At 34.3% G+C, this 27,605-nt stretch overlaps 1 protein-coding gene across 1 annotated transcript; it reads left to right on the top strand.

Annotated features, from left to right (window-relative positions):
• On the top strand, positions 1–27,430 carry LOC149946410 (vitellogenin receptor Yl-like). The gene is made up of 14 exons (XM_090170733.1): positions 1–58; positions 2,350–2,493; positions 5,655–5,819; positions 8,050–8,190; positions 8,799–8,912; positions 9,042–9,173; positions 16,847–16,984; positions 19,007–19,168; positions 19,309–19,437; positions 20,916–21,315; positions 22,240–22,469; positions 23,159–23,353; positions 23,416–23,534; positions 27,287–27,430. Exons 1-14 carry the CDS (start codon positions 1–3, stop codon positions 27,338–27,340), a joined length of 2,181 nt encoding a protein of 726 aa, XP_090026859.1. The 3' UTR covers positions 27,341–27,430.
• Positions 27,431–27,605: the final 175 nt, after the last annotated feature.

The following is a 27,605-nucleotide window of genomic DNA, read 5'->3' as shown; positions in this document are numbered from 1 at the left end:
ATGTTAAACCGTGAGAGGAAATTTGCTGCTTATGGAGTTATTTTGCTTACTTTGCTTGGTAAGAAGAATCTTATTCAATAAAATATTTTGATATTTTTTTAAAAATAGATTCCTTATCACGAACGTTTCCGTTTTGGGACAAATATAAAAATAACGGTATATATTAATAATCGACGTACATTACATGTATGCTTGCCGGTAAATTAAAAAGTTGTCCTACCAAGTGAATTTTTAATAAAGGTCTTCAAATAAAGGTTGTCGGAATTTGCAATTTTAAAAATGTATTTAACATAACAATATCTTAAATTTAAAATTAATTTACGATTTAGAATTTATTTCGCAGGTAGGTGATCAATAAAACGTTTCAATGAGAAAGTTGTAGATACAACGTTCCAATTAAAGTTGGTTATTTTATTATTAGTTTATAAGTTTATTTTTTTATAAGTTACGAGGTTATGACTAAACAAATTGATAATAAATAAAAAACATTATTTGCAGAGTTGTCAGAAAATGATGTAATCGTATGTCGGTTTCTAAACTCAAAAGGTTAAAATATTTAATAACATAAAAAATTTTAAAAACAATGTATTGTGGTTGGATATTTGAATTTTGAATATTAGCGCAAAACCATTTAAATTGTCCAACAAAACAGCATTGTTTTTAAAATTTTTCCCTGCACTTTTTTCACATAGTGGTCACTTTTGGTCCTTTTATCGATGGACGTGTTTAATGACAAAACTTTGTTATATTTTTATATATTTTTTATAATAGTTGAAAATAACACTCTTAAGCTGCTTTAATGAGTTGTTACTTTAATTGCGCATCAATGAATAAAATTGCTTTTTCATTGGGAAAATAACAAGGTAATTAGAATTGATGGTAATGCACTGATTAACATTGGTCCCAAAGTGGTTGTTTGGGAATTGAGCATTGCGAAAATACGAATATACGTGATATATAATATTTAATCATTCAGAATGATCCAAGTTTTATCTTCATCATAAGGTGTTTAAGTGTGTCGGAGAAAAATACTTGGGTTAAAGGCCATCAAAAACAGGTTCGTGATTCTTAAACTTAATAATAATCAGCTAGGCTAATACCCAAGGCACCACCTTAGGCCAAAGTCATCATGCAACTTTTCAAGCCATTAATTCAGGTGGCCCGGTTATAATGCGTAGGAGGGTGGTGGCCAGCCCTTCATGTCACGCGAGCCAACAGCTCCCTAGACTAACTATAGACCCACATGTAACAAAAGAGGGGCTGCAGACGAGGCTTAAGTGAGACCTCTGGACGGAACATCCTGTTTGTGACGTTTTGAACCACGTGACCACCATTGAAATATACAGGTGGAAGTAAGGAAACGGATGTACCGTCCAAATGGTGAGATGCCAGGTAAAAATGTTAATTTTTGGCCCCCCAACTTTCATCATTGGTCTATTGCCGTTCACCGAGTCTTTGCCCAAAAGTGGGAGAGGACAGGCCTTTCATGTCGATATTTGGACCACTTAGCCAAAAGAACCTCTTATAAACATTTTCTATATTGTTGAATATGTGAACATCTCTAATAATGGTTTGTGGTGCAGTCTACTATTAGGAAAGCGTCTTTTGAACAAACATAATTTTAGCATAGAAGCGCACTCTTCAGAAGAATAAGTCGAAACTGATTAGAATTAAGAAGTGATAATGGTTGTGAATAGGTTTAGATATTGACCTTAGAGACTCTTGGCAAATTAAAGATAATACATGGAATATGAAAAAATATACAATTTTTGATCGAACTAACTTTTTTATTTGTAATGCTGTACAACTTTCGCATTCAAACGTTTCTTCTGCAAATAAAACAATACAATTAAAAGTCTTTTTTCTTCTAATTTACAAATTAAAACATAATTTACGTTTGACAACGGCGGCGTACTCGCCATAGACCGAAACATGTAACGTTTAACCTTTTATCATTATTAAAAAAAGTTTTTATAGTGTACAGAAAAAAGTTGCTTTTTATTCCAATGCATACGTGAATTTATACACTAGACTGGAGTCCTAAGATAATAAATTATTATCTTAATATGATATCTTATTTCATAATTTTTGTTAAATGTTTTTATTTTTTGCTTCCAAATTTCCAATCTATCTACAAAACTTCTTTATCTTTAGGTAACTGTTACTGTTTTTAGTCTTGATCGAATATTTTAGTTTGAGAAGATATGGAATTTTTTTAAATATTTGCACTAAATTAAATTATTAGACTTTTTGGTATTGAACCGCCCTTATTCCTTTCTGAAGTAAGATTATCCTTTCCACTACGGTTCTTTTTGCTAAGAATGAACGGCTTACATTCGTTATTCACAGCAGCGAAGAGTGAAATATCTGAGGGAAAGCGGTGCCGCTCTAACAGGTTTCAATGTGCAAATAAAGAAAACTGTGTTCGCTACGAAAATCTTTGTGATGATCAAACCGATTGCTCCGACGGCTCCGACGAAAGTGACTGCGCCGGTAAGTTGACTTTTCAACAAATCTTTTAAAATGTTTTACCACATTCATAGAAAACAAAATATTTGGGCTCTGTGTTACACTTTGTTCCTAAACTCTTTAAAGCAATTAATTTTATTTTATTTTATTCGTTTTATTTGTATTTTCATGTTGTTTGTTTCCCTAAAAAAGTACAATAGCAAATAAATGTTTTGGGTACAAGTGCTAAAAAAGTTATTTATAAATCGACGTTAGTGGTAAGTTTTTTTCTTATTTCCGGCGGCTATGCAATAATTTTTTTACGCTTGTGCCCAAGGAAATTAATAGGGTTTAATTTTTGATTTATAACCTATTACCATATTATTTAATTTTCTATTTTTCATTGTTTCAGTTAACTGACCTAAGTTAAATACTCTATGGCACTGAGTTTAAAACATTTATTCAATTTAGCTTTTCTTGTACGTGCATTTATTGCCTCATTATTGAATGCCTACTATTTTGCTCTAGAGAGCATGGGTTGTAGCGCCCTTATTTCGTCGTGTCTATATTCCTGGTTCATTTCGCATTTAATTTTTGAATTCAAGACAACGAGGAACAAAAATACAATTCGGATGTTTTGATATTTAATTCTTCGTCTACCACGCCACTGCATACGACGAAGTTGAAACTAACGCTAAAAATAGGTAGGGTCAATGGAGGTAAGTCTGATCAGGGGGTAAGTGTGATCACCCCTTATTATTTCCCCAAATATTATTAAAACCAAATATTTGATGAATAGAATATACTTAATTATACACATTTTGTTTATTTTCAATATTAATTTAAATTAAATTTAGTTTTTTAAAATTTTAGTTGAAAAAATGTTATACTCTACTACTCGTGTTTAGAGATTTTATGCCCAAAAGAAAAGTTCTGTAATTTTTTTTCTAACTGACAAACCGGTTTTACATTTTGGTATTTTGTAGTCTGCTTAACCTTTTACCTGATAGGAAAATTTTGTGTTTTTGCTAATATTTTGGGGTTTTCAGAATTTAATCTGAAAAAGTCTTTCAAAATTTGCAGTGCGGGGTAAGTGTGACCACACGAAGATATTATTTTACAGCAACGAAAAAAATTAAGCTTTATTGGGACACCATATTTATCCGCTGTATGTAATTTCATTGCGATTGATCAAGAATTTCACAAGAACACAATTAACTAACCTCCCTATCACACTTGCCCCGCATTTTGGGGGTAACTGTGACCACACGAAGATATTATTTTAGATCTACGACAAAAATATAGCTTTATTGGGACACCATTTTTAACCTCTGTATGCAAATTCATAGCGATTGGTCAAGGATTTCAAGTGATCACAATTACCCCCCCCCCCCACCTATCACACTTGCCCCGCATTTTGGGGGTAAGTGTGATCAGTAACAGAGTTAAATTAAATAATTAAAATTTGTATCACTATTTAATTGATATTATATTTGATTGCGTGGTTGTGTAGGATAAAGTAGCCGTATTAATTGTACCAATTCTTAAGAGGGTGCTATTTTTAGTTTAAGAGTAATTTCAAGTAAACTCCCAAAAAAAATATTTTGATCACACTTACCTCCATTGACCCTATTTAAGATGATTTAGGCGTTGGCTTTCACTCAGGAAAAGTCATTATCCCACAAATGAATAGAATCAATTAAAATACCTTTCTTTTAAGCCTTATAAGTTCTGTTAAAATATATAAATTGTATTTAATTTAATTGTAAAATTTTAAATTTAAAGATAACGTTTAGTCTCGGAATTAAGTAACATTCGCTTTAACTTGAAAGTTGGGAGTAAAACGTAAGCTTAATTTTGAATGTTTGACAGCAAAACGCAAGCTTTAATTTCATTATTTAAGGGTTGAAGCGACTAGCCCCCACCTTCCGTGGAGACCCAAAATTCCATTGATCGCGAGGCGACCACGGTTTGGCCCACATATTTTCGGTTAACGTTAAAACATTCTTAATAATAACATCGTTAAAAAATAGAATATTAAAATAATATGCAACGAAAACACTTTATATCTTAACGTAAATTAACACGGTAAGTTTTCAGGGTAAGTTTGAGTGTGAAGTCCGTACATTGTGAGTTGTGTATTTTAGCAATGTAGCGTTTAGTCTCACACTATAGAAATATAGGGCGAACACCATAGACAACTTACCTTGAGGCTGCTACAGTTAGAAAAGCACCCATCATTGGGGGTAGCGATAGCTGCAATCTAGGGGTTATAAATTTACTTATAGAATGATTACTCTCTACGATAACGATTGCCACCATTTTATAAATATGAACATGAACATTACAAATCCTGGAACAATAATTAACAGCCCATATTAAACATACTTTTAAATACTAACCAGTAAGATATTAAATCATCAAACACCTTAAACTAATGAACAACCATTGAAAAAAACTAAATACCATAAACATTACAACTCAATTTACACCTTTCCTCACCCTTTCTTTATACACCACGGCCTCTTACATGGTACCAAAATTAAAATAAACAGCGATACTTTTGTCAACACGAAAGTGAAAGATAAGAGATGGACACAATGGAGAGAGAGACCCCTAGGCCTACGGAGTCACCACTTCCCAGGACTGTCCCTTCGACCACACGATTAAATAAAGCTTATATCCATATGGGGACCCCCTTACCCACCGTGCTGCTATAGCTTGGGCTTCAAAATTTATGCCCCACGTGCAGAACCGTTTTCCCAACTAAAAATAATCTACTGGAATTAAAATCATTAAAGGGAAACTAACACATTTTTGTTTAGTATCCGGCGTAATTGGAATTGTACCTAAATTGGTATTTAGGAACGCTTTAACAGCCCACTAATAACGCCTTCGTTTGACCATTTAATAAGGTTCCACGAATATTTATTTATGATAAAAGGTAAATTATTTTAGTGGTTCGGGTAACTTTGCGTAAATGATATATTACATAACTTAATATTTAATAGAGCCTTTTGAAATGTTTAATAAAATATAAATCTAGTAATTTTATTCCTTTTCATTTCGAAATTATAATTATATTACAAATGAATGTATCCAAATTAATTTTTTATATTATTTTACAAAATTTATAGGGTCGCCTCTTACATGAAAAATCTTTTAAATTTTTCAATTGTAACAGATATTTGTCTTTTAACCTTTAGAAGGAAAGCTCTGCAAGTTGAAACAATGCCAATATACATGTGTCTACGATTCACAGAGAGTTATAGAATTTGGGTGTGAGAGTATACAGGAAAGGGTGGAGGAGTTCACAAGGTGCAATTGTCCTCGGGGACACAAACTCAGTTCAGATAACAGAAATTGCGATGGTAAATATTTTTAAACCCTTGACATCAGTAACCAAGTTATGATTTTCAGAAGTAGCGTAAACATCTCATGATTTACATGTATGTTTTAAGAAGGATTATTTGTTAATTAGCCCATATTTTCACAGCTTGACATACAAACCTAAGGAGACTGTTGTCCACTTGTCTGCATAGAGTCGTTATAAAATTAAGTATAAAGAATTTAATAGCATATGAAATAAACTTATAAATTAAATCATGAGCAAAACACAATAAAGCGGAGTTGAAGTTTAAGTCGAACGTAAGATTCCACTTTTTACCATTTTTAAGGTAGGATGTCCGTACAATTCTTCGTATGACGCCAAAGACAAAATATTCTGGGTTTATGTGTTATTCCCTTAATGGTTCCGCAAAAAGTAAAAAAGACGTTGGACCTCAAAACGACGCTCATGTTTAAATAAAATTAAAATCTTAAAAATATGTCACTAAGAGTCTGTTTTTAACTAGGGAATTACGATACCGCTTCGCTAAACCACGTTGCCTAATTATGAATGATAATTTGCAATTAATCAAGGACCTTTCTCTGATTATTTCATAACTAAAGTAAAACTTAAAATATCATGTTTCTCTTTTCGAAAGAGATTAGCTGTAATCGGGGCTAGAGTCTAAGAAACGTCTTATAATTATAATTCTTTGACCTCACAGTGTTAAAGATATTTTGTTTATTGAAGTTTCAGACTTTTAGCGAAATAAAAAGATATTTGTATAGCTATGTTAAATCTGGGATATAAATTTGCCACGCAAGGATTATTATTCATTTCTTTCCTTGGTAAGAAATAATTTTTAAAGAAACATATTTCTAAGCATGATATGATATGTCATCATTTAAGAGACACCTTTATTATGACTAACAGACGGTTTTTTTACTCGAACATAGAAAATTTTAAAAAAAAGCTATACAAATTTACAAATTTGATTTTAAAAATCAAAAATAGGAGCAGAAATGAATTTGAAACTTAAATTGTAGTTCTCATAAGAATAATCACAAAAAAAACAACCAAGCTTTCGGGGTGGAATTTGAAATAGGTACAATGTTACTAAACGACGGTACCAGATTTTAGACGTAAGTCAAATAACGGAAAATAGAATTAGTTCTATAGATTATTTTACGGAGAATATTCGTGGGAATTGACTACATGGAGAGGGGACCCGCCAGGCATAGGTAGTACGACCGTGGCGGCCGCCACATGGATATTGTAAATGGGGCCGATACGTTCGTAAAAGAGTGTATAGCAGTTTGAGGGCTTTTGTACAAAATGGTTCTAATGAAATTTCACCAATTTGCACCACTTATTTTTAGTAGGGAGTTACGGTTATCTTAGGTGTTTCTTGGATCATTTTTTAGATTTATTTGTATATAAAATTTATTAATATTTGTGTAGAAACTATATTAAAGTTCATGAGTAAGCTCTATTACAACTTGTGTAAGTGTGTGTGTGGTAACTCTATAAATTTTGGGTGGTAACTCTTTAATGTTTGTGTGGTAACTCTATCAATTTTGGGTGGTAATTCTTTCAATTTTTGTATGGAAGCTTTATGATTTGGCTATAGGAACACTATTGGAGTTTTGGGTCTCGCTTTTGTGGTTATGTAGAAATTGTATTAGAGATTAGGTAGTAATTCTACAACAATAGTACAGTTAGTTTTATAGAAGTTTGAGGATTGCTGTACAGATTGATAAATGATTATATTGCAATACGGTTGATATCTGTTTAAGAGCCGAACGGGTGCGAATCAAAATTATTTCATTCAATATTTTTAAGCTCTGTCTTTTTTCTCAAAAGTCATCATTTCAGCCAGAGATTCCAACAGTAGACCGGTTTCGCCCTTTTGGGGCTCATCAGTACTGTGTAGGAACTCTGGCTATCCTCGGAAATCTGCCGATATCAGTAAAACTAATAAAGGGCGAAACTGGTCTACTGTTGGAATCTCTGGCTGAAATGATGACTTTTGATATAACTATCTTAACGTTGGATTTCAACGGAAGCCCGAGCGTAAGAGATGTCTGCTGAATAGCGACCGCCATGCAATAATTGGTGAAGAATTTCACTATAAATTGCACTGGACTGCTCACGTATAGGGCACTCTGATTGTTTATCTGTCTTTTTTCACGAGATTTAACACGAAAAGATGTACCACATTTCAATTAAGACATATGTTCATTCTGATTGGCGAATCTCCGTAATTTTTACAGCTATAATCGGAGCGACACATCATATGATGTGCCGATCTGGGAGGTTCCAATGCAAAAATCAAGGAGCTTGTATTCCATTCGAATACGTGTGTGATGGCCGAAGTGATTGTAGTGATAGCTCAGATGAAACAAGTTGCTCAGGTAAGTGTCTTAAAAAACAAAATATATATCTTAGAATGTGTCAGAAAAAAATTCATTCATAAAATGGCTGTATTTAATTTCAAAATATTTTTCGAAATTACAATCTTACGTATTATAAAAGTTAAAAGGCACCAAAATGTTATCTTTGAGCGCCATGAGCGTCTCGGGGCCCGGAAAACCAGCTCGATCCGGGTCGTTTACAATATTCCACCTCAAAAGTATATTGTCGATTTGAATTCCATGAAACAGCATTGAAAATAAATGTAATTGCCAAAGATTTCAAAGTAAAATGTAATATATCTAAATGTCATTCAATTACACAATTAATTTCCAGTTGAAACTAACCTTATTTAACTATAAAAGGTGTTAGAACTATTTTTTTTATAAACGAACTGCCTGTTCGAAATTATGGAAGTGTTCCTAAAGTCGTTTGCAAAATAATAGATTGAAATATAGTCATTAAAGGTACCGAAACTAAAAGACGTGGCAAAATGGAGTTTTTAAAACATTCTATATAATTCAAACTTTTTCTTCGGACATCATATTCTTTTATTGGTGGTAGAAGTTGCAAAACAAATGTTTTAATTATTTGGCTTTGATAACTTCAGACGGACGTAATTGCAAAATTAAGGATTGTTCTCATTTCTGCGTGGATTCTGGAGGAGCTACGTGCAAATGCCCCGAGGGATTCCGTTTGGAGTCTGACCAACGAAATTGCCAAGGTATGCTTATCCCGTTTGCTTCAAACATACTCAGTTAATCATCTAAACTAAAAATATTGAACGGGTGCGAGGTAGAGACAAAACCAAATTTTATCTCTTTTTATATAACCGCCGGTAATATCGTTCTAGATATAAATGAATGCGAAGGCACACCATCACTTTGCAGTCAAAATTGCACTAATACTCAAGGGTCTTTCATCTGCTCTTGTTTTGACGGATACTCTAAAAACAGCGATGGCTCGTGCAAAAACGAAATAAGTGGTGGGTATTTGCAAGGTTTTCAAATCTATCTTAGTTAGTTTAGAATTTGTATTGCGCTTAGACTAAGGTTCACTACCTTTGCCATTATTGATCACTATTGCCAAAGTAGAACGTGACTGGAGAAGGGGATTCCTTTATAAAGCTATTTCCCTAAGTCGCTCTCCATTAAGTGTTTGGTACTTTTCACTTGTTGAGTGAATTAGTTAAGTTCTACTACATAACGAAAGTCCATTCTAAAACCAGTTGATATTTAAGGTGAAATTTTTGTTATGTCCTCCAGATGTTTCTTTCCAATTTGCTAAAATTTAATTTAATTAATAAATGGTAAAATAAATTAAGCTTATTTATACAAGGTGTTTCAAATTTACTGGAGTGTTCATTGGGTAACATGGAGTCAAAAATGTTTTAAAAATAAAGTTTACTAAATTGAACGGTATCCAAGTAATTGACCGTCTAAAATGGTCCTCCAAAACGTCGAAAAACGCGCCAATGTGCAGTTTCTATTATTCCATGGACCCAATTGTTTTCTTTTACAAAGCATTTAATTTTAAATTGAAAATCAAAAGTTCGTTATTATTTGAAAGAAGTATTCTACGTGTAGAAATTAACAATAACAAGGTGTTTCATTGGGACCACGTCAATTCAAGGAAAGTTACTTATTGAATTTCGTTTTTTTTCTCTTCAAATGCCATAAGTACAAATTTAACTGAATTACAGAAAATGTACCAAATGATCACCTGGGGCGCACGCAAATCATTCTTGAACCCGTTCGAAGATTCAAGGCGTGTTAGATACCGCGACCGAAAACTATGGTTGCGCTCCCAAACGGTGGTGGGTGGAACTACTCGTCGGAGGTTAAATTGAATGCACTGTGGAAGCTAGCACGTTAGAAAGTTAAACAGACACTTGACATAATTAGATCCCTCATACGGTTCGGAACCGTTGCGTTATCTAGACCCGTTTTGGTCGCGAATAGTTTCTCAGTTATCAATAATGCGTTGTTGTAGGTTGTCAGGGAGTAAGTTGTGAAGGAGGCATAATGACGTCATATGACCTAGAGATAAGAACATCCGTAATTTAGTGACGTCATAATTTACGTGCCGAATGCGGCACAACAAAAGAAATCTGGGAGACGCTTGAACAAATACACACCAGCTACAACACCTGGCATGGATTACTGTTAGTAAAGGAGTTCGTAAATACTAGCAAGACGAATGATGAATCAATAGTGGAGTACTTGGCAAGACGAAACTCTCTGTATCATAAAGTAAGGCATGCTGGATTTAAATTTGAAGATAAAATCTTAGCAGGGTTTGCAGTATTGGGACGACCAACTGAGTATGAGTTTGTTTCGAGGAGCTTGCGTATGGAGGATGGCGATTTAGACATGGCATCCCTCAAAGCAAAATTAGTGGAAGAAGAACGCAGAATTTTGCACTCAAGGCATAGCTCAACTGACGAAAGGGTTTCATTCAGTAGCAAAGCTCTAATTTCAAGTAGAAACACCCAGAAGGGGAGTTGTCGAGGAAGAAGCACTCATAGGGGACGAAGTAAACAGTCAGATGGACGATGGGATTCAGCCGGCTCCGCAGGGACACTACGAAATTCCAAAACGCATGAAAATCTCAGATGCTTCAGGTGCTTAGAATGGGGCCATATCGGCCGAGATTGTCCATTCAATGACGTCACACTAAGAGACGAGAAAAGATCAGGTGACAATAACAAATTCACCAAAGAAAATAAAGGTCAGTTCGATAATGAAAAAAAGGTTTCATTTGTACGGCATGCTGCTTTAATGACAATTGGGACGGAGAATATGAATTGCAGCACCACCTGGATTATGGACAGCGGGTCTACGGACCATATGTCGGCAGATAAGACCAATTTTTCAACATTTCAGGAAGATATGACTACGGTTGAAGTAGCCGGGGGCGGACAGTTGCAAGTTTTCGGAAAAGGCGATGTCCAAATTAAATTGTCCGAAGAAAATGGAGGTTACCGGTTGTCTTTAAAAGACACTTTATATGTTCCAGATTTAAAGGGTAACCTACTGTCGGCTACTCAGATAGCCAGTAAAGGCTATGATGTCAGTCTCGGTGCTGACAAAGCTGAAATCAAGAAAGGAAATGAAGTAATAGCGGTGGGTAAAAGTTTTCTAGGATTATATTATTTTTGTTCAGATGGAGTTGATGTAGAACCAGGAATCGCTCCATGTGTGGCACTAAAAGCAAAAATGACTGAAGAATTATGGCACCAAAGACTCGGGCATTTACACCAGAGATCAGTAGAGACGTTGGTAAAGTCCATGGATGTTGTAAGGATATCTGATGATACTTCATGTGATATATGCATGAAGGGTAAGCTTAAAAAACTCCCATTTCCAAAGAAGAGTTTTTCCCGAGAAAAGGAGCCTTTGCGACTGGTGCATAGTGATGTCGTGGGACCAATAACTCCTGTGTCCAAGGGTGGGAGTAGATATATGGTCACATTCATTGATGATTATTCAAGGTATACTGAAGTTTATCTTATTCAAGCGAAATATCAAGTACTGGAAAAATTTGAAACCTATCGTCGCAAGGCAGAAAATCTTCAGGGGAAGAGAATCCTAGCCCTTCGAAGTGACAATGGTGGAGAGTACCTGGGTACAGAATTCAATCAACGGTTGGACGCATTGGGCATCGAACGACAGTTAACCATTCCGGGAACTCCCCAACAGAATGGAGTTGCCGAGCGGGCAAATCAGACTATCATCGACATGGCACGCTGTATGCTACTCCAGTCTGGGCTACCGGTGGATTTCTGGGCAGATGCTGTAGCAACCGCTATGTATATTCGTAACTGATGCCCGACAGCGGCAAATGATCGCCAGACTCCAATGGAAAGGTGGAGAGGCAAGAAAAGAGACATTGAACATCTCAGAGTATTTGGATGCCAGGTTTGGGCAGTGGACAAGAAAAGAAATGGTAAATTCTCTCCAAAGGGAATATCCTGTGTATTGATTGGGTACGATACGAGCGCCAAGGCGTATCGACTATGGAACCAAGACAAGGATGAAGTATTTATCGGAAGGGACGTTCAGTTCAACGAAACAGTATTTCCATGTAATGCAGTCCAGGTAGAATCTAAAGCAAGTAATCAAACCGTGGAGTGGTCAGTTGAAGATTCTTCAGCAAGCCACGACGATGAACAGCACGCAGAGGAAATTACCGATGAGGAAGATGTACCCAATAGAGAGTTAGATGAAACTACCCTGATTCTGGAAGATTCAATAAATGAAGATAGTTCAGATGCGAGCATTACTGAAGAGCCTGGCACTGAAGACATAGAGCTAGACCAGCCACAACAAACGTCAAGAACTGGTCGGAAAATTAACCTTCCTAAATGGACCAGGGACTATTTCATTGGAGTCTCAATATGCAAACAAGTAGTCGGACCAAATGACGAAAAGGACCCACAAACTGCAGATGACGCACGAAACTCTAAACAAGACCCCAGATGGAGATCAGCGATGAAGGAGGAGTTCGAAAATCTTATTAAAAATGACACTTTCGAATTCGTGAAGATTCCAGAGGGTCAGAGGTTAATCAGAAGCAAATGGGTATTCCGGTGTAAGCGTGATGAAAAAGGAACAGCTGTCAGGTATCGGGCACGAATTGTGGCATTGGGTCATACGCAGAGACCAGGTATAGATTACGACAAGACGTTTGCGCCCGTGGTTCAACCTAAGACAACAAGGATCCTGTGTTCCATAGCCGCTCAGAAGAATTGGGACATTCACCATCTAGATGTTACGGCCGCCTATTTAGCCGCAAAGCTGGAAGACGACGTTTTTATGGAAATCCCTTCAGAGTTTTTATCACTGCTACCAGAATTGACGAAAATAAGTGGAACTCCAGAACCAGACGAATTACAACATGGTCGATACGTGTGGAAACTTCGAAAGAGTATTTATGGGTTGCATCAATCTGGTAGAATGTGGAATCGGCACTTGGACGCTTTCCTAAAACGAAAAATCTCCAGAGGTCCGTAGCTGATCCATGTGTCTATTTTGAACCTGGTCGAGAAATAATAATAACAGTGTACGTAGATGACATTTTATTATATGGCACAACCCAAGAAATTAATCGGATGAAACTCATTCTCAAGCAAGAATTCGTTATTAAAGATCTTGGACGAGCAAAGAATGTACTTTCTATACGGTTGGTCATAAAAGAGGGAGAGGTAACACTGGATCAAACATCGTACGCCAAAGCCATCCTGAAGCAGTTCGGTATGGAAAATTGTAAGACTGTCTCAACTCCGTTATGTCTCGGAACGAAGTACTATACCGCCGAAGAAGGAGAAGTATTACCTGATAATGAAGCTCAACTTTACCGAACAGCAATAGGATCATTGTTATATCTGTCAACACAAACCAGACCCGATCTTTCATTTGCTACGACGTATATGAGCCAATTCTGTCAAAATCCAAGTAAAGAACATTGGACTGGGGTGAAGCATATATTTTGCGGTACCTGAAGAGCACTCAAGACGCGGTACTCCGATATCAGAAGTCTGAGAAGAAATTGCAAGTATATACCGACGCTGATTGGGGATCGGATCCTACCAACCGGAAATCTTTTAGCGGACATGTCATTCTATTGGGAGAAGGTGCAGTCAGAAGCAAAGAGCCGTGGCACTGAGTACAGTTGAGGCAGAATTTACAGCACTCAGTGAAACAGCCAAAGAATGCGTCTGGATTCGAAACCTGTTGGAAGAGATCGGCCTGGACGAATATCTGGGAGGAACAGTCGAAGTAGCCATGGATATCCAAGGAGCAATAAAGCTGGCTGAAAATCCGACAACGTCTCGTCGATCAAAGCATATTGATCTTAAAATGTTTCATGTCAGGAACCTGATCGAAGAGGGAAAAATTAAACTCAGTTACGTAAATACCAGCCAAAATGTAGCAGATCAATTCACGAAGATTGTTCCTGGACCCAAATCACAAGGGATGCTCTCCTTGATGGGGATCAGAGATCCAGGAGGAGTGTGAAGGAGGCATAATGACGTCATATGACCTAGAGATAAGAACATCCGTAATTTAGTGACGTCATAATTCACGTATATTATATGGCGCACACCTAAAACAAAACGTTGTTGCCGTCGATGCCGTGTTGTAGATAAGTTCGATAGATTGTATTAATTGTAACTTTGTAAATTATGTAATATATATTTTTTAATTACGTTCATCATATTAATAAATATTAGCTCCTGTTTATTTAGTTTACTTGTCTGGTATTCAAATACAAAACTTAGCTTAAATGCAAAATATAACATAAGTAAGTTCAGATGAGATAAGTGATTAAAAATTTCTACTAGAAAATGTTTTTAAGCGTTGACATCTAGAACTTTTCTATCGTTACTATTTAAAATAATGACAAGGTGATTTAAAATACCTAGAGACACAGTAAGACGTTACATTTACTGTTACCTAACAACCTTACATGGATCATTGAATTTAAAAAATTGGTTCGAAATGGCCCTTATTGGCGAGTAGGCACGCTTAGACGCGTCTTTGTAATGATTCTCGAACATGACGAAAGATTTCTATGTTACGGGTTCTGTCGCAGTTAACAATTATGAGTTGAAGTAGGTCTTCAAGTCCTTGATGTGGCCCCAAAAATAGAAATAACATGGGTTAAAATCAAAAGATCGGGCTGGCCTTGCGACAGTGCCACCTGGATCTATCCACCTCTTACGAAATTCGATATCAAGATGAGCTCTAACTCGAAGGCTAAAATGAGTGGTTGCTCCGTCGTGCATAAACAACATTCATTGTCTAACTGCTAGCGGAACGTCTTCAAGTATCTCTGGTTAAAAGTAGAAGGGTTAAATACGACTCACCAGGTCTTGGTGGTAGAATATAAGGTCCAATTAAATGGTCGCCAACAATTCCTAACCAGAATTTGAGATTAACTGCACTTGATAACAACTAACGGTAATCACGAGTGCATTTTCTTGCTGCCGCTCATGGCGATTATGTAATTTTAAGATTCATTCACGGGAAAAATAAGCCTCGTCAGAAACTAGGAGCGTACTCAACCAATTGACGTCGATAGTCTGCTCCTGAAACCACTGGGCAAATTCGACTTGTCTTGGATAATCAGCCTCATTTAAAGGTTGAACTTTTTGTTAATGGAATGTGTGGTACTGATGTCCTCGAAGGATACGCCAGACAAGTACATGGTCGACTCGCAATTGACGTCCAACTTTCCTCGTACTTGTCATAGGATCTTCCTCGTAGATAGTAAGTACTTGTTCCTCCACGTCTTCTGGAACGTCTCCTTCTGTAGTAGCAGGTCCCGTGGGTTGTATTTTTCTCTTAAGCGTCTGTCAACCGCCATGAACGTTTGCCGATTTGGAAGCTGTCTTTGAGGAAAGTTCTTCTGATACAAGCACCACGCTTCCACCGCATTTTCCTGAGCGAGTCCTTACATAAGATGCATGTCGGAAAATTTTGAATTTGTGAAGTCCGCCATAGCATAGCAGGTTTAAGATTTATTTATTGAGGCCCCTCAATTTATTGCAAATTTGAGCCTCGTACCCGTCCAAAAAACTAATAGAACATGTGGGTGACTATTAATTAATGAGACCATTAATCACACAAGCCAACTACATTCAGTGCACTAGCATTCGAAAAAAAAACACGGAAATGTGCTAGATACATTCCAAAACCACTCACAAGGTGTTTAATTTATACTTACAAATTTCATTAGAAGAATAATAAAACGAAATTTAATAATTCCTTTTTTTAATCAGCGTAGTCACTTAGAAACACCTTGTTATTGTCCAAACGTATTTCTACACCTAGCTTACTTCTTGAATTTGATACTAGTTTTGTTTTTTACGAAAAAGATAAGAAACGAATGCTTAGGTAAAGGAAACAATTGGGTTCAAGGAATACTAAAAACTGCATATGCGCGTTTTTCGACGTTTTGGAGGCCGATGTTTGACGGCCAATTACTCGAATACGGTTCAATTTAGGTAAATGTTTCTTCGGACCTTTTTCACTCTTAGTTACCCAAAGAACACAACTAAAGTTTTGTGGTAAATGTCTCGGAAACATCCTGTATATCACATACTAACAAACTACCATAATAGAGTGATTCTGGTCTTGTTTCGTTTAAAATTGTTGCGTTCACGTTTTGGGATGAAATAGAGATTTTATGCCTGTTTACCCATTACCATATTTTAAACTACTTTTGGACAACGCCTATTCGAACTTAGAAAATCAATTTCTTCTCCTGCCTTTAATTAAACTGTAGATTGCTTTTTAAATAATATTAAAAAATTCGACCACGGTAATTTATTAAAGCTAGTGGCAAATTGGTACCATTTATCCGTCTTACAAATGTCCGAATGACTTTTGTTATTTATTATAATTTACGAAATAAGAGATGTTCTGAAAACTTTAACACGAGAGGCAAATGTAATAATATATTGTAAAGCAAGTACATGAAAGGTTTTTAGTACCGTTAGTAGTTTTGAAAATCTAAATCCACGAAGCTTGGCCCTTACTAATTCAGCCACGAAAATTTTATTTTCTAGCGTCGAATAATGTAAGGGCGACAATAATAATAATAATCAGCTAGGCTAATAGAATAAGACAGAGATATTTGATTTGTTTGTAGGAGAAACGAAGAAAGCGAAGCTGGTGTGTGCTGCCGGAAAGCACCCGTGCGATAATGGAGAATCTTGCATTTCCATGGATTTTGCGTGCGATGGCTCTATTGATTGCGGTGACGGATCTGACGAACGAAATTGCCAGTGTAAGCTCACATTGAAAATATTTTTTTCAGTTAAGATTTTAGGATGACATATTGTTTTTTCTAATAAGGTGTGGTTTAATGTGAAAAAGCCCATTTCTAAATTATGTTTAACATACGAAATTCAAATAGTTGATAAAGAATGTTGTGCAACAACAAAGTAAGTAAAACTAAATGTGTAATATAGTGCACCTTTTTAATTTTTTTAACTTTACATAAGTTAAGTGATTTATTCTTTAAAGCGTACAAAATTAAATTATAAACGATGATTTTTAAATAAATGAACAACATAACTGTTGAGATGGAAACAATTTTGAATATAAGGAATACAGTATGTAGAGGATTTTTATCTTAACGGCGTTCTATTTCATGCCCAAAAGAACCCTAGTGACCTAGCGATGGTCCTCCCTTCTCGCGTAGCTTTGTCATTTGGGATTAGCGAAATATTTTAGGGCGTCAATGGGTATATTGATTAAATTACTGAATTGAGAAGTGCCAAGTTAAAGAACTGAAATTTAAGTTTAATACATTTCAAAAGATACCATTATAAAGAAATACTCTTGGTTATAAAACACTTAACACATTTTACAGTTAACAAGACCACTTCGGATCAATTCGATTAACATTACGTGTAGCATAACCGGTGGGTTTTAAACGGGTACAAAGCACTTAATGGCCAAATGCCGGTGACTGAATCGTCAAATTAGCAAAATTATACTTAATACGGGTCCATAAGGTCAGAAATTCAGCAGGTTCCTAGCGGTATTCTTCCTTAACGCACACTACGAAACGCGCACAAGCACATAGTTAGCGGCACAATCCAACCAGAAAGTCGGGGTTGGCACGTACCGCACCTCACGCGCAGTTTATTAGTTAGGACGGTGGTTTCGTGATCGTGGTCAATGATTCATGGCGGGGACCTAACTCATCCCTTGATATCGGTGTTCGCGACTCAGAAACAATTTCGCTAGTCAAGAAGCCAAGCTTGGTGTGACCAGTCTCCGAAGTGCGTCCCGACAAGTGTGAGTCGTCTTCTCGCAAGTCCGTGGTTTTGTTCCACGGCCGCATCACGTGGTCTGGCCTGGCGAATAAGGGCACTTGGGCCCGGATTCGTTTGCTGGGCCCCATTCAATGGAAATCATAGCGTCAGCACCCTCACTTTAAGAAATGGGATCCAATAAGCGGGACACCTCAAAGGTTCGACCGGAGCGTCTCCAATTACTTATTCTTAAGAAATATGTCAAACCTAGCACTAACAACACGCCAGGGATGCATCGAACTAAAAATATGACACTTTAAAAATAAAACACACTAGCGAGACAATTCCGAGTTCCTCGGAACTCGGAAAATTGGCGACCTTCAATTCGGGCTGATAAAGAAACTAGAGCTCGTGAGGGAATATATGGAACAGGACGAGATATCGTTTTACCCCAAAACAGCCACAGCGAGAAGAAAGGAGCGATAAGGCAAAGTGGGGGAAACTCTAGCTACCGGTGGCCACAAATTCACCTTTGACCCCCCCCCCCCCCCGAAGAGATATGGCTAAGAATACTTTATCATGGTTACCCTTTGCAGCAACGGCAAGGGGTCGATTGAAAATATCCACCATCTTAAATTTAATGAAAAGTACAAATTCTTGTTGACATATAGGGCTTCCAGTCAAATCCCAAAATGTCCAAATGCCTTGGAACAGAAGCTGCCGTAATCAGTGTTAATCATGGGCAAATTTTTTGTGTTATTACTGTAATCAATATACAGTTGGAAAGCTTTGAGTAATCTAGAGGGAGATAAATATAATATCCATCTTATTTGTGATATAAATTCAATGTTGACTAATTAAAATGTTTGGTCCACGTGAAATGATGGGTCGACTACGATTTTACTCAGTCTCGCCGCTCTGTCACAAATATATAAAACTAAGAATTCCTATCCCTAAAAAATTTGGAATTTGGAAGGTGTTAATATATTTTTTAATGTACTAATAATTGCGAATTAAAAATATAAAATTTCTTGTTTTTTCTTTAGACGGAAAGTTTTGCAAATTAAAGCAATGCGAAAATATGTGCGTTGATTCAAGTAATCACTACTATCATAATCATATGTCAATAGAAGACAGACTGAAGCAATATATAAGCTGCTCTTGTCGACAAGGATACAAGCTAAATTCCAACAACAGATCTTGCGATGGTATTTAATTAATATATTATCTTTATAATAGAATATAGTAAAATATAATATCAAATTTCATAGTACATAAATCGTTTTTAAAAATTGTTATAAGATTTCAATATTAATAGTAACTTAACTATGTAAATTTTTACGTTTAGATATAGACGAATGTCTATTGGGAACTCACAACTGCACTCAAATTTGTACGAACACGGAGGGCTCTTTCAACTGTTCTTGTGCCAAAGGCTATTACTTTGACTCCTTTGACTTTGTCTGTAAAGCGGCTGGTAGGATTTAATTTTGAATTGACCTTAAAACGATATTTTGGGCAAATGAAGCGATATAAATGAAACACGGATGACACTCACTGATGAAAAATGATAAGAAATGGTTGAAAACATTAAATCTTCTTCAAATGTCGACATCTTGCTTTTATGAGGGAGATATTCAAAAAAGTTCATGCTTAAGATTCCGGTATTATATTACTTTCTTTTAGTTTGCTGAAGATTAAGCTTCAAATTATCGTAGGGTAAAACATTATTATTTGCTACCATCATAGATGAGTAAGAGTGGGGAATAACTGGTGGCTTTACCGGGGAGTTGGGGACCGGCTCTTGTAACCCATAAGGGCGGTGGCGCACTGGGAGATGATAGCTATGTTCAAAAGGTCCTATTTCGACCTCCAACTTCGGTCAGGTTTGGGCTGGAAACTGAGCTTCGGCTCAGGCTAACGGAGAGGGTCCGTGCAAATTAACCACCTCGGCGGATTGGGTAGCCTGCTGTGGGGCGGCGGGTCTCCGTATAAGGCGCAATGGCCCTGTTTCCTGGCCTTTTGGGGCACACTGGGATATCCGGTGCCAGCTGTGCCGGGTGATGTGGACCGCTGTGTGCCCATCGTTCCCGTTTAGGAATTGTATCCAAAGGGTATGACTCTTTGCCTACGTAGGTAGGGTGTCGGCTGTGCGAAGGTCCCATTGCCGCACCTTCTGCTGGGTTGAGTGGTTTGCGTCAAAGGCTCGACCATCAGTAGTATGGTTACTAGGGTATTACTACCCATGCTGGATTTGTCACCTGTCCGGGCTGTGGACTCTGGCGTAGGGCACTATTGTGATAAACCTCCGGTGGTATGGTCTCTGTTACTAGGTACACCGGGCTTTAAATTCTGACACGTACACCATGATAGATCTAATATATTAATAATTTCAAAGAGAAAAGAGAAAAAAATTACGCATGCTTAAATAGTTTCGCTGTTAGTTCCTGGAACGGGAGCTTAGGACTTGCGAAGGTAATAATATCATGCGAAAATCAGCAATTTAGTAATTCATTATAAAGATAAAATAATTAATTACTTTTTATAGGTTGGTAGAAAAATTTTGGCAACTGAAATTTCTTACTTACATTTACATTTTGGTATAGATATTTTATCTTTCTACGCATTATAAAAATTTACAAAAGTAAGAAAATTAAATTATGTATTCGAAAGCTGAAAAGTAATAACATTTCCATAATATACGCGGATTTAAAACATTTATTCAACTACCCTTATTTAGGAAGTTTCTCTAACAATTGTAAGTACTCTTATTTTCATGGTTATGTTAAATATTTATTAAAATATTTGAATGGAAGTGAAACAACCAATTACTCATATCTGGGAAATTTGGCGCAAATGCCGTTAAAACAAGTCGTTGCGGATTTCAGCAGACGATTTTTTTAATTTATATCTTGTTCCATTGCTAAGTGGAAATTTTTCAACTTTTCTTTCAAGGAAAATATCCATTGCTATATATTGGAACACAGAATGAAATTATTACATTCAATTTGGCCAGAAATCGAAGTTATTCCTTTGATATACACGAAGGTGGAAGCGTCGAAAACATAGCGTACAATTATCGAAATAAAACCGTTTTGTGGCTGGAGAGCTTACCTGAAGGAGGACGCCTGATCGAGTCAGATCAAAATGGCGGGGCAAGAAACATTGTCCGACTAGACTATGAGTTCGCTAACCCAATTGGATTGGATATTGATTCGATTAACAACCTCATCTACGTTTCGGATGCTGGAAATGGAGAGATCATTGCGTGTCGTCGCACCTCAGGGCTTTGCACCGTCGTTGTACGGCGCGAAATGTCTCGACCGACGTCGGTCATTTTAGATTCAGGAAGAAGGTATGACATTTCTATTTTTTTCTGGTCAAGTTAGCGAAAGTTTTGTTATTTTGCTCAAATTATTTTATATTTGGCAAATCTGTTTTATAAAGAAATGACTGAGCCAAGCAGTGCTTTTTAATTTTTTTAACTGCTGAATACCGGTTCACGATCGCTTGAAAATATTACTTTTCGTTTTTAGAGGATTTGAAATGAATGAAAACTGGAAAACCATACTACGTTAAGTCACTCGTTTTCATAAGTGAGGTTATATAATAGAATTTAACAAATGAAAACTCTTTTTAATTTTTTGCGCAATGTCTAACTTAAAAATCTAAGCCAATTTGTTACGATTGAAGCTAAAATAAAACTATTTAAAAATGAAAAATAAATTATGGCATAACAGTTTGAACCAGCAATTAAAGATTTTACAGTGATAGGTTATTGAAATTTTCCATTTAATTTTGAGTTGCTCATCCGAACGCATAAGTACGGATATGGGTTAGAACTGACCATTTTGTTTTTAGAATTTTCTAGCTCTAATGATAGAGACATGAGCAACACGTCAAACTAGTATCGAAATTTCAGAAACTTAAATCCATATATGTAATTTAGACATAAATTTAAATTATTTAACTATTCGGTTTCCTGCTATCAAAGAATGCACATTTAAAAAAAATTAATCTGTTCTTCAGCTATTATCTTTATTTCAATAAAAATCAATAAATATTGTTTGCCTTGAAATAGTTGTTGCAAAACAGTTCTATTTGAAATGTATTTGATTTTATATTTAAATAAACATAAAAAGTATAATAATTGCATGCTGTTAAGAGATTATACTGGCAGAAAATATAAATTTTAACTAAAACGGAATGTTTTGTAAAGAGCTATTCCATCCTTATCCATAAATTAAATTGTATTGACGTTATTTTCTTTATCGTGTAGAAAAATGTATTACTTGGACAACGGTGTTTCTCCTGGAATATATTCTTCTGGTATGGATGGATCCAATTCGACACATTTGGTTATGTCGCATAATATAAAAAGTATCTCGTTGGACAAAGCATCAAATTATTTAGTGTACTCGCTAAAGCAAGGAATTTATGAGAAAATTGATGCAATATCCTTGGCATCTGGACGACAATGGACTATTTTCAGCAATGAAACTTTTCAAGGTACTAGTAACATACAAAAATAGAAATAAACACTATTTTACCAAAGAAAAAATTTGAACGCTTTTGTGTTTGCCAAATTAGATAAATATTTAAATACGGTAATCTTACAGTGGCGGTAACCTGCCAATCAAGTTCTCATTTCAAATGGAATTTCTTTTTATGAGTAAACCTTATATTTTTAAAAAGTAAGCCTTTCATAATGTATAAATATCTGACGTAGAGGTCGGCGTTTGAATAAGAAATTATACGATTGTTTATATTTATCCATATCCGAGAATTATTCAGAAATATTCGAAAAAAATGATTAATTTTGCATGTTAAATCGTTGTTTAATCGTATTATTTATTCGTATAAATCAAATAATACTAATTTAAATGATTAATTGAAATTTTTGCGGTTAATTTATTTGTTCCGCCAACCTCAAATCTGACACAAGGCTATAGGGCTAAGTCAACTAGCGACTATGTAAACCCCGTCTTTTAAGATTTAAAGGTACAAAGAGCAGATTTAATATACAGGAAATCTATTAAAAACCATAGTTTTTATAAGAAGGAAGCAGAAACAAAGGGCCTTAACTGATCCTCAAATATAGATTAAAATTGAATTTTAAATAAAGATAATATTCTTCATTTATTTACGTGGTTCTTGAATGCACAATTAAAAAGGTTGAAATAAAATTTCATTCTTAGAAATACAATCGCCGATTACAAACGTGGAAGTTTTTGAAGACACGATTTATTTCGGCACATTATCAAACATCCCGAAGGTTTGGTCATTTCCGAAAATTTCCAGAGGAATCGTTTCTCCCAAAGTGGAACTCCGTCTTCATCCCGAAAGTAGAATTCTGACCATGTCCATCGCGCACCAAATTTTAGCACCTCTAAGTAAGCTTTGGTTACATGTTTTATTTGGGTTTTGAAAGGGTTATCATGTTTGATTTTCTTAGACAATATTTCCAATCCGTGTGCTTCGTCTAATTGCGGCGACATGTGTCTTGTTTCACCTGACGGATTTAGTTGCAAGGATTTCGTTCGACGTACTTCTGAGGTTATATCAAGCTCAAAGGTACTCCAAAGCTTTTTTTAAACTTTGAATTTAATTTTCTCAGGAATCATGAATAAACTTTTGGAATTATTTTGATCGTGATAAAATCTTTTTATAAATTATTACATTTTAATAAGGTTTTTTTAAAAGTATATTATTACATTCACGGTATATTTAGTATAACTTAATATGGTTAATTATTTCCAGATATTTCATCAAATTTATCTATTTTTGTTAATTTTCATTCATTTAAACTCTATTGAATTAATACAATACTTCTAAACTCCTTTAAATGGAAATACTATTTTTAAACACCTTAAATTATTATTATACTTTTAAACTCTTTTAAATGAATAATTATTATACTTTTAAATACCCTTAGTAATTAATATAATACTTTTAAATACCCTAAGTAATTAATATAATACTTTTAAACCCTATTTAATTAATATAATACTTTTAAACTCCATTAAATTAATATAATGCTTTTTAACTCTATTAAATTAATATAATTCTTTTAATCTCTATTAAATCCACATGCTTTTTAACTCTATTAAATTAATATAATTCTTTTAATCTCTATTAAATCCACATAATACTTTTAAACTCTATTAAATTAACTCTATTAATTTAATATAATTATTTTAAACTATTAAATTAACTCTATTAATTTAATATAATTATTTTAAACTCTATTAAATTAACTCTTTTAATTAAATATAATTCTTTTAAAATCTATTGATTAAATATAATACTTTTAAACTCTATTAAATTAATATAATGCTTTTTAACTCTATTAAATTAATATAATTCTTTTAATCTCTATTAAATCCACATAATACTTTTAAACTCTATTAAATCCACATAATACTTTTAAACTCTATTAAATTAACTCTATTAATTTAATATAATTATTTTAAACTATTAAATTAACTCTATTAATTTAATATAATTATTTTAAACTCTATTAAATTAACTCTTTTAATTAAATATAATTCTTTTAAAGCCTTTTGATTAAATATAATACTTTTAAACTCTATTAAATTAACTCTATTAAATCCACATAATACTTTTAAACTCTATTAAATTAACTCTATTAATTTAATATAATTATTTTAAACTCTATTAAATTAACTCTATTAATTTAATATAATTATTTTAAACTCTATTAAATTAACTCTATTAATTTAATATAATTATTTTAAACTCTATTAAATTAACTCTTTTAATTAAATATAATTCTTTTAAAGCCTTTTGATTAAATATAATACTTTTAAACTTTATTAAAGTTATTTAATACTTTTTATTTAGCCATATTATTTTGACCTTTAAGATATCTTAATAATCATGCAATTCATCTGCTCCATTAACGTGACTTACGACGATAAAGGAATCCCTTCCAGCTTTTTTCCTTTTAAATGGAAATCTTAGCTCTACACCTTAAAGGGGTTAAGAAGAGCTTATTCAATATCATTCTTATACTAACATTGGTTCCTATTTCGATATTACTAGCATAAACCTAGTTTAAAATCGTGTGTGGGTCTATCGATTCAGAGGTTCTTTTCCGATCCAAGTGAGTGTATGTGTCCGTGGTTCATAGCAGGCTAATCCTCCGGAATGCGTGGGAGGTGGGTATTTGATAAAGTCTAATAAGCGGGTCACTCATTTAATTATATGCTTCTAAAAAGAATCCATCAGTGAAAAATGTTTTGTGTTTTACCAACACACCAAAGCCAATGATGTATTTCGGCGCAAGCGTAGCAACGGAAAATATATTGTCTTTAAATTAATCAATGTGAATAAAATTACGTAATTTCGGTAAAAATGTTTCTATTGTCCATAAGGAAGTAAGATCTTCAAGAACCTGAGACAAAGGCGCAACAACTTCTGAAAATACCTTTACTATTTTCACCTGTGAAAAACCTGTTAATTTGAAAAAAATAAGTTGTTAATTTCACCGAAAACGAAAGATTTATAAACTAAAGAATATCTATTCCGTACATAAACATTTTTATTTCGATTTTCTCGGAACGGAGTTTTTGAAAAAACTTAATTTTTCACCGACGCACTTCTAATGGTAATATAATTTTTATCTGAAAATTGCCCTTTACAATTTTGAAATTTCCCTTGTTTTATAAATTAAATATCAACGTATTATCGAATGATGTATTATTTACAATTTAAAACCAAAGCAACTCGTCCAAATCGGTTCGCTTAGAATCGCTTTCAAAACGACAAGGTGGGAAGTCAAATTGCTCGTATTTTCAAAAATAATGGTGATAAAATTATAATTAATGTCAAATAATATTACTGTATGTATAGTAAACATGATTAACTAATTGTTTTTGGATACATTTTAGTATTTTCAAAATTCTAGTCATAATTCGAAATGGCGTTAAGCCTTGGCTATAAGCGAGCCGGGGTGTAGCGATTTCGCACGTGTGAACCAAGAATTATCGTAGGCGGTCAAAACTGGCATACAAACCGACCTAAACTGGGTTTTAGGCTCTAGTGTGAACGTGGCTTTATAGTCACCTTTTCATTTGGAATATGAAACGCGATTGTAACAAGTGGGTCGAAAATAGTAGTTGGATCCCCGGACCAAACATAATTAGTAGTTTGGTTACCAGACTAATCTAATTAGCCAAAACACCAGCTCTTCAAACGATGTGTATAAGATAACGGCTTATAAAGATTTATAGAATCAGCTATTAAAAATTATGTTCCTTACAACGAGTTTACTAGGTATAATTTGGGTGATTTAGCTCTTTCGATTTCTACAGTTAGAGTCCATTTCTCGATCCTTACGTGATTTTAAAAGCGTAAATTTAAACGCCACTGCCAATCGACATTTCTCATTAATATCTTACCCTATTTAGTACTTCCGAAATTATTGATTTCTAATCAAGCATTTCTAGCGCTACTGACTATATCGTCTATGTTACCGAAGAGTTATACTAATTTATATCTTTAGTAATGGCACAGTGCTACTGGGAAAACTGAAAATTCAACAGACTTGGATGTATTAATCTCGTGCTCAACTAAAATTATTACACAACATTCAATACAACCATAATGAATGTTGTTTTAAAGAAAGTTTTATTAGAAACCCATTTTTGTGGACTGTAAAATAATAAAATTTACATTAAAGATGGGTGATTCACAGTTTTATTTTTGTCCTTTAAGTAAATTGAAAAGAAACAGAAATGATTAAACCGTCCTACGAAATTTAGTACAGAGTTAAAAGTAAAAACTTAAAAATTTCCTTTGATTCTATATTCTTTATTTTAAAAACAACTAAGCCATAGCTTTCACTATCATTGTGAATTAAAGCAAAGTTTAAACATTTGCCATAATAGAATTGCAGTTGTGATTAAATTTGAAATAATAATTAACTTATCAAATTTGAAGTAACAACGGTCAAGAGTACTAACGAAAAAATCGGTAACTTTTCAGAATCACCTTTCTTGGACAAAATTTAATGCCGAAAAAGATTATCGATACTTCAGAAACTTTAATAAGTGATCTCTTAACTATTTAGCTAACAATATCAAGCATTTTAATGGTTGTGGTAATTTTATGTGAATAATGAAACAATTAACGATACTTTAAAACATTACGACTATACTGACATTTCATATAAATAAAATTATAATTTATTTGCGAGTCATTAAATGTTATTTACTGGTGAATATAGTGGAACAAAAACTAAATATTTGAAATTTTAATATGTTCTTATAATCTAACAACTTTCTATGAATTATTCTTTTCAGAACGATACGGAATTGTCAGATGCTTTCAAGGAGGAAAGCAATATTGGACTTTAGTAGTATATTTTTGATATATAGTAAATGTATCATGTTATAAAATTAAAAAAGCTGAAATAAAACATTTTTATATTTTAGGCAAAAGATTAAAACTCCCAAATTTTATTGTTGTTTCTTATTTTTGCTTTTAAAATTTTTACGCTCTTCAATAATCAATGGTCTTAACATTTATAAGAATAAATATAGTTTTTTTTATAACATAAGAACTTTACAAGACGAACTGTTTGAGGTTGGCAAACGAATTTTACAAGAGCTATAACACTAC

The sequence above is a fragment of the Leiobunum rupestre genome, chromosome 4 (assembly GCF_980474605.1).
Source record: "Leiobunum rupestre chromosome 4, qqLeiRupe1.1.hap1, whole genome shotgun sequence".
In the NCBI taxonomy this organism is placed as follows: Eukaryota; Metazoa; Arthropoda; class Arachnida; order Opiliones; family Sclerosomatidae; genus Leiobunum; species Leiobunum rupestre.
The sequence above is the reverse complement of the archived record's forward strand: the minus strand, read 5'-3'. Positions and strand labels throughout refer to the sequence as shown.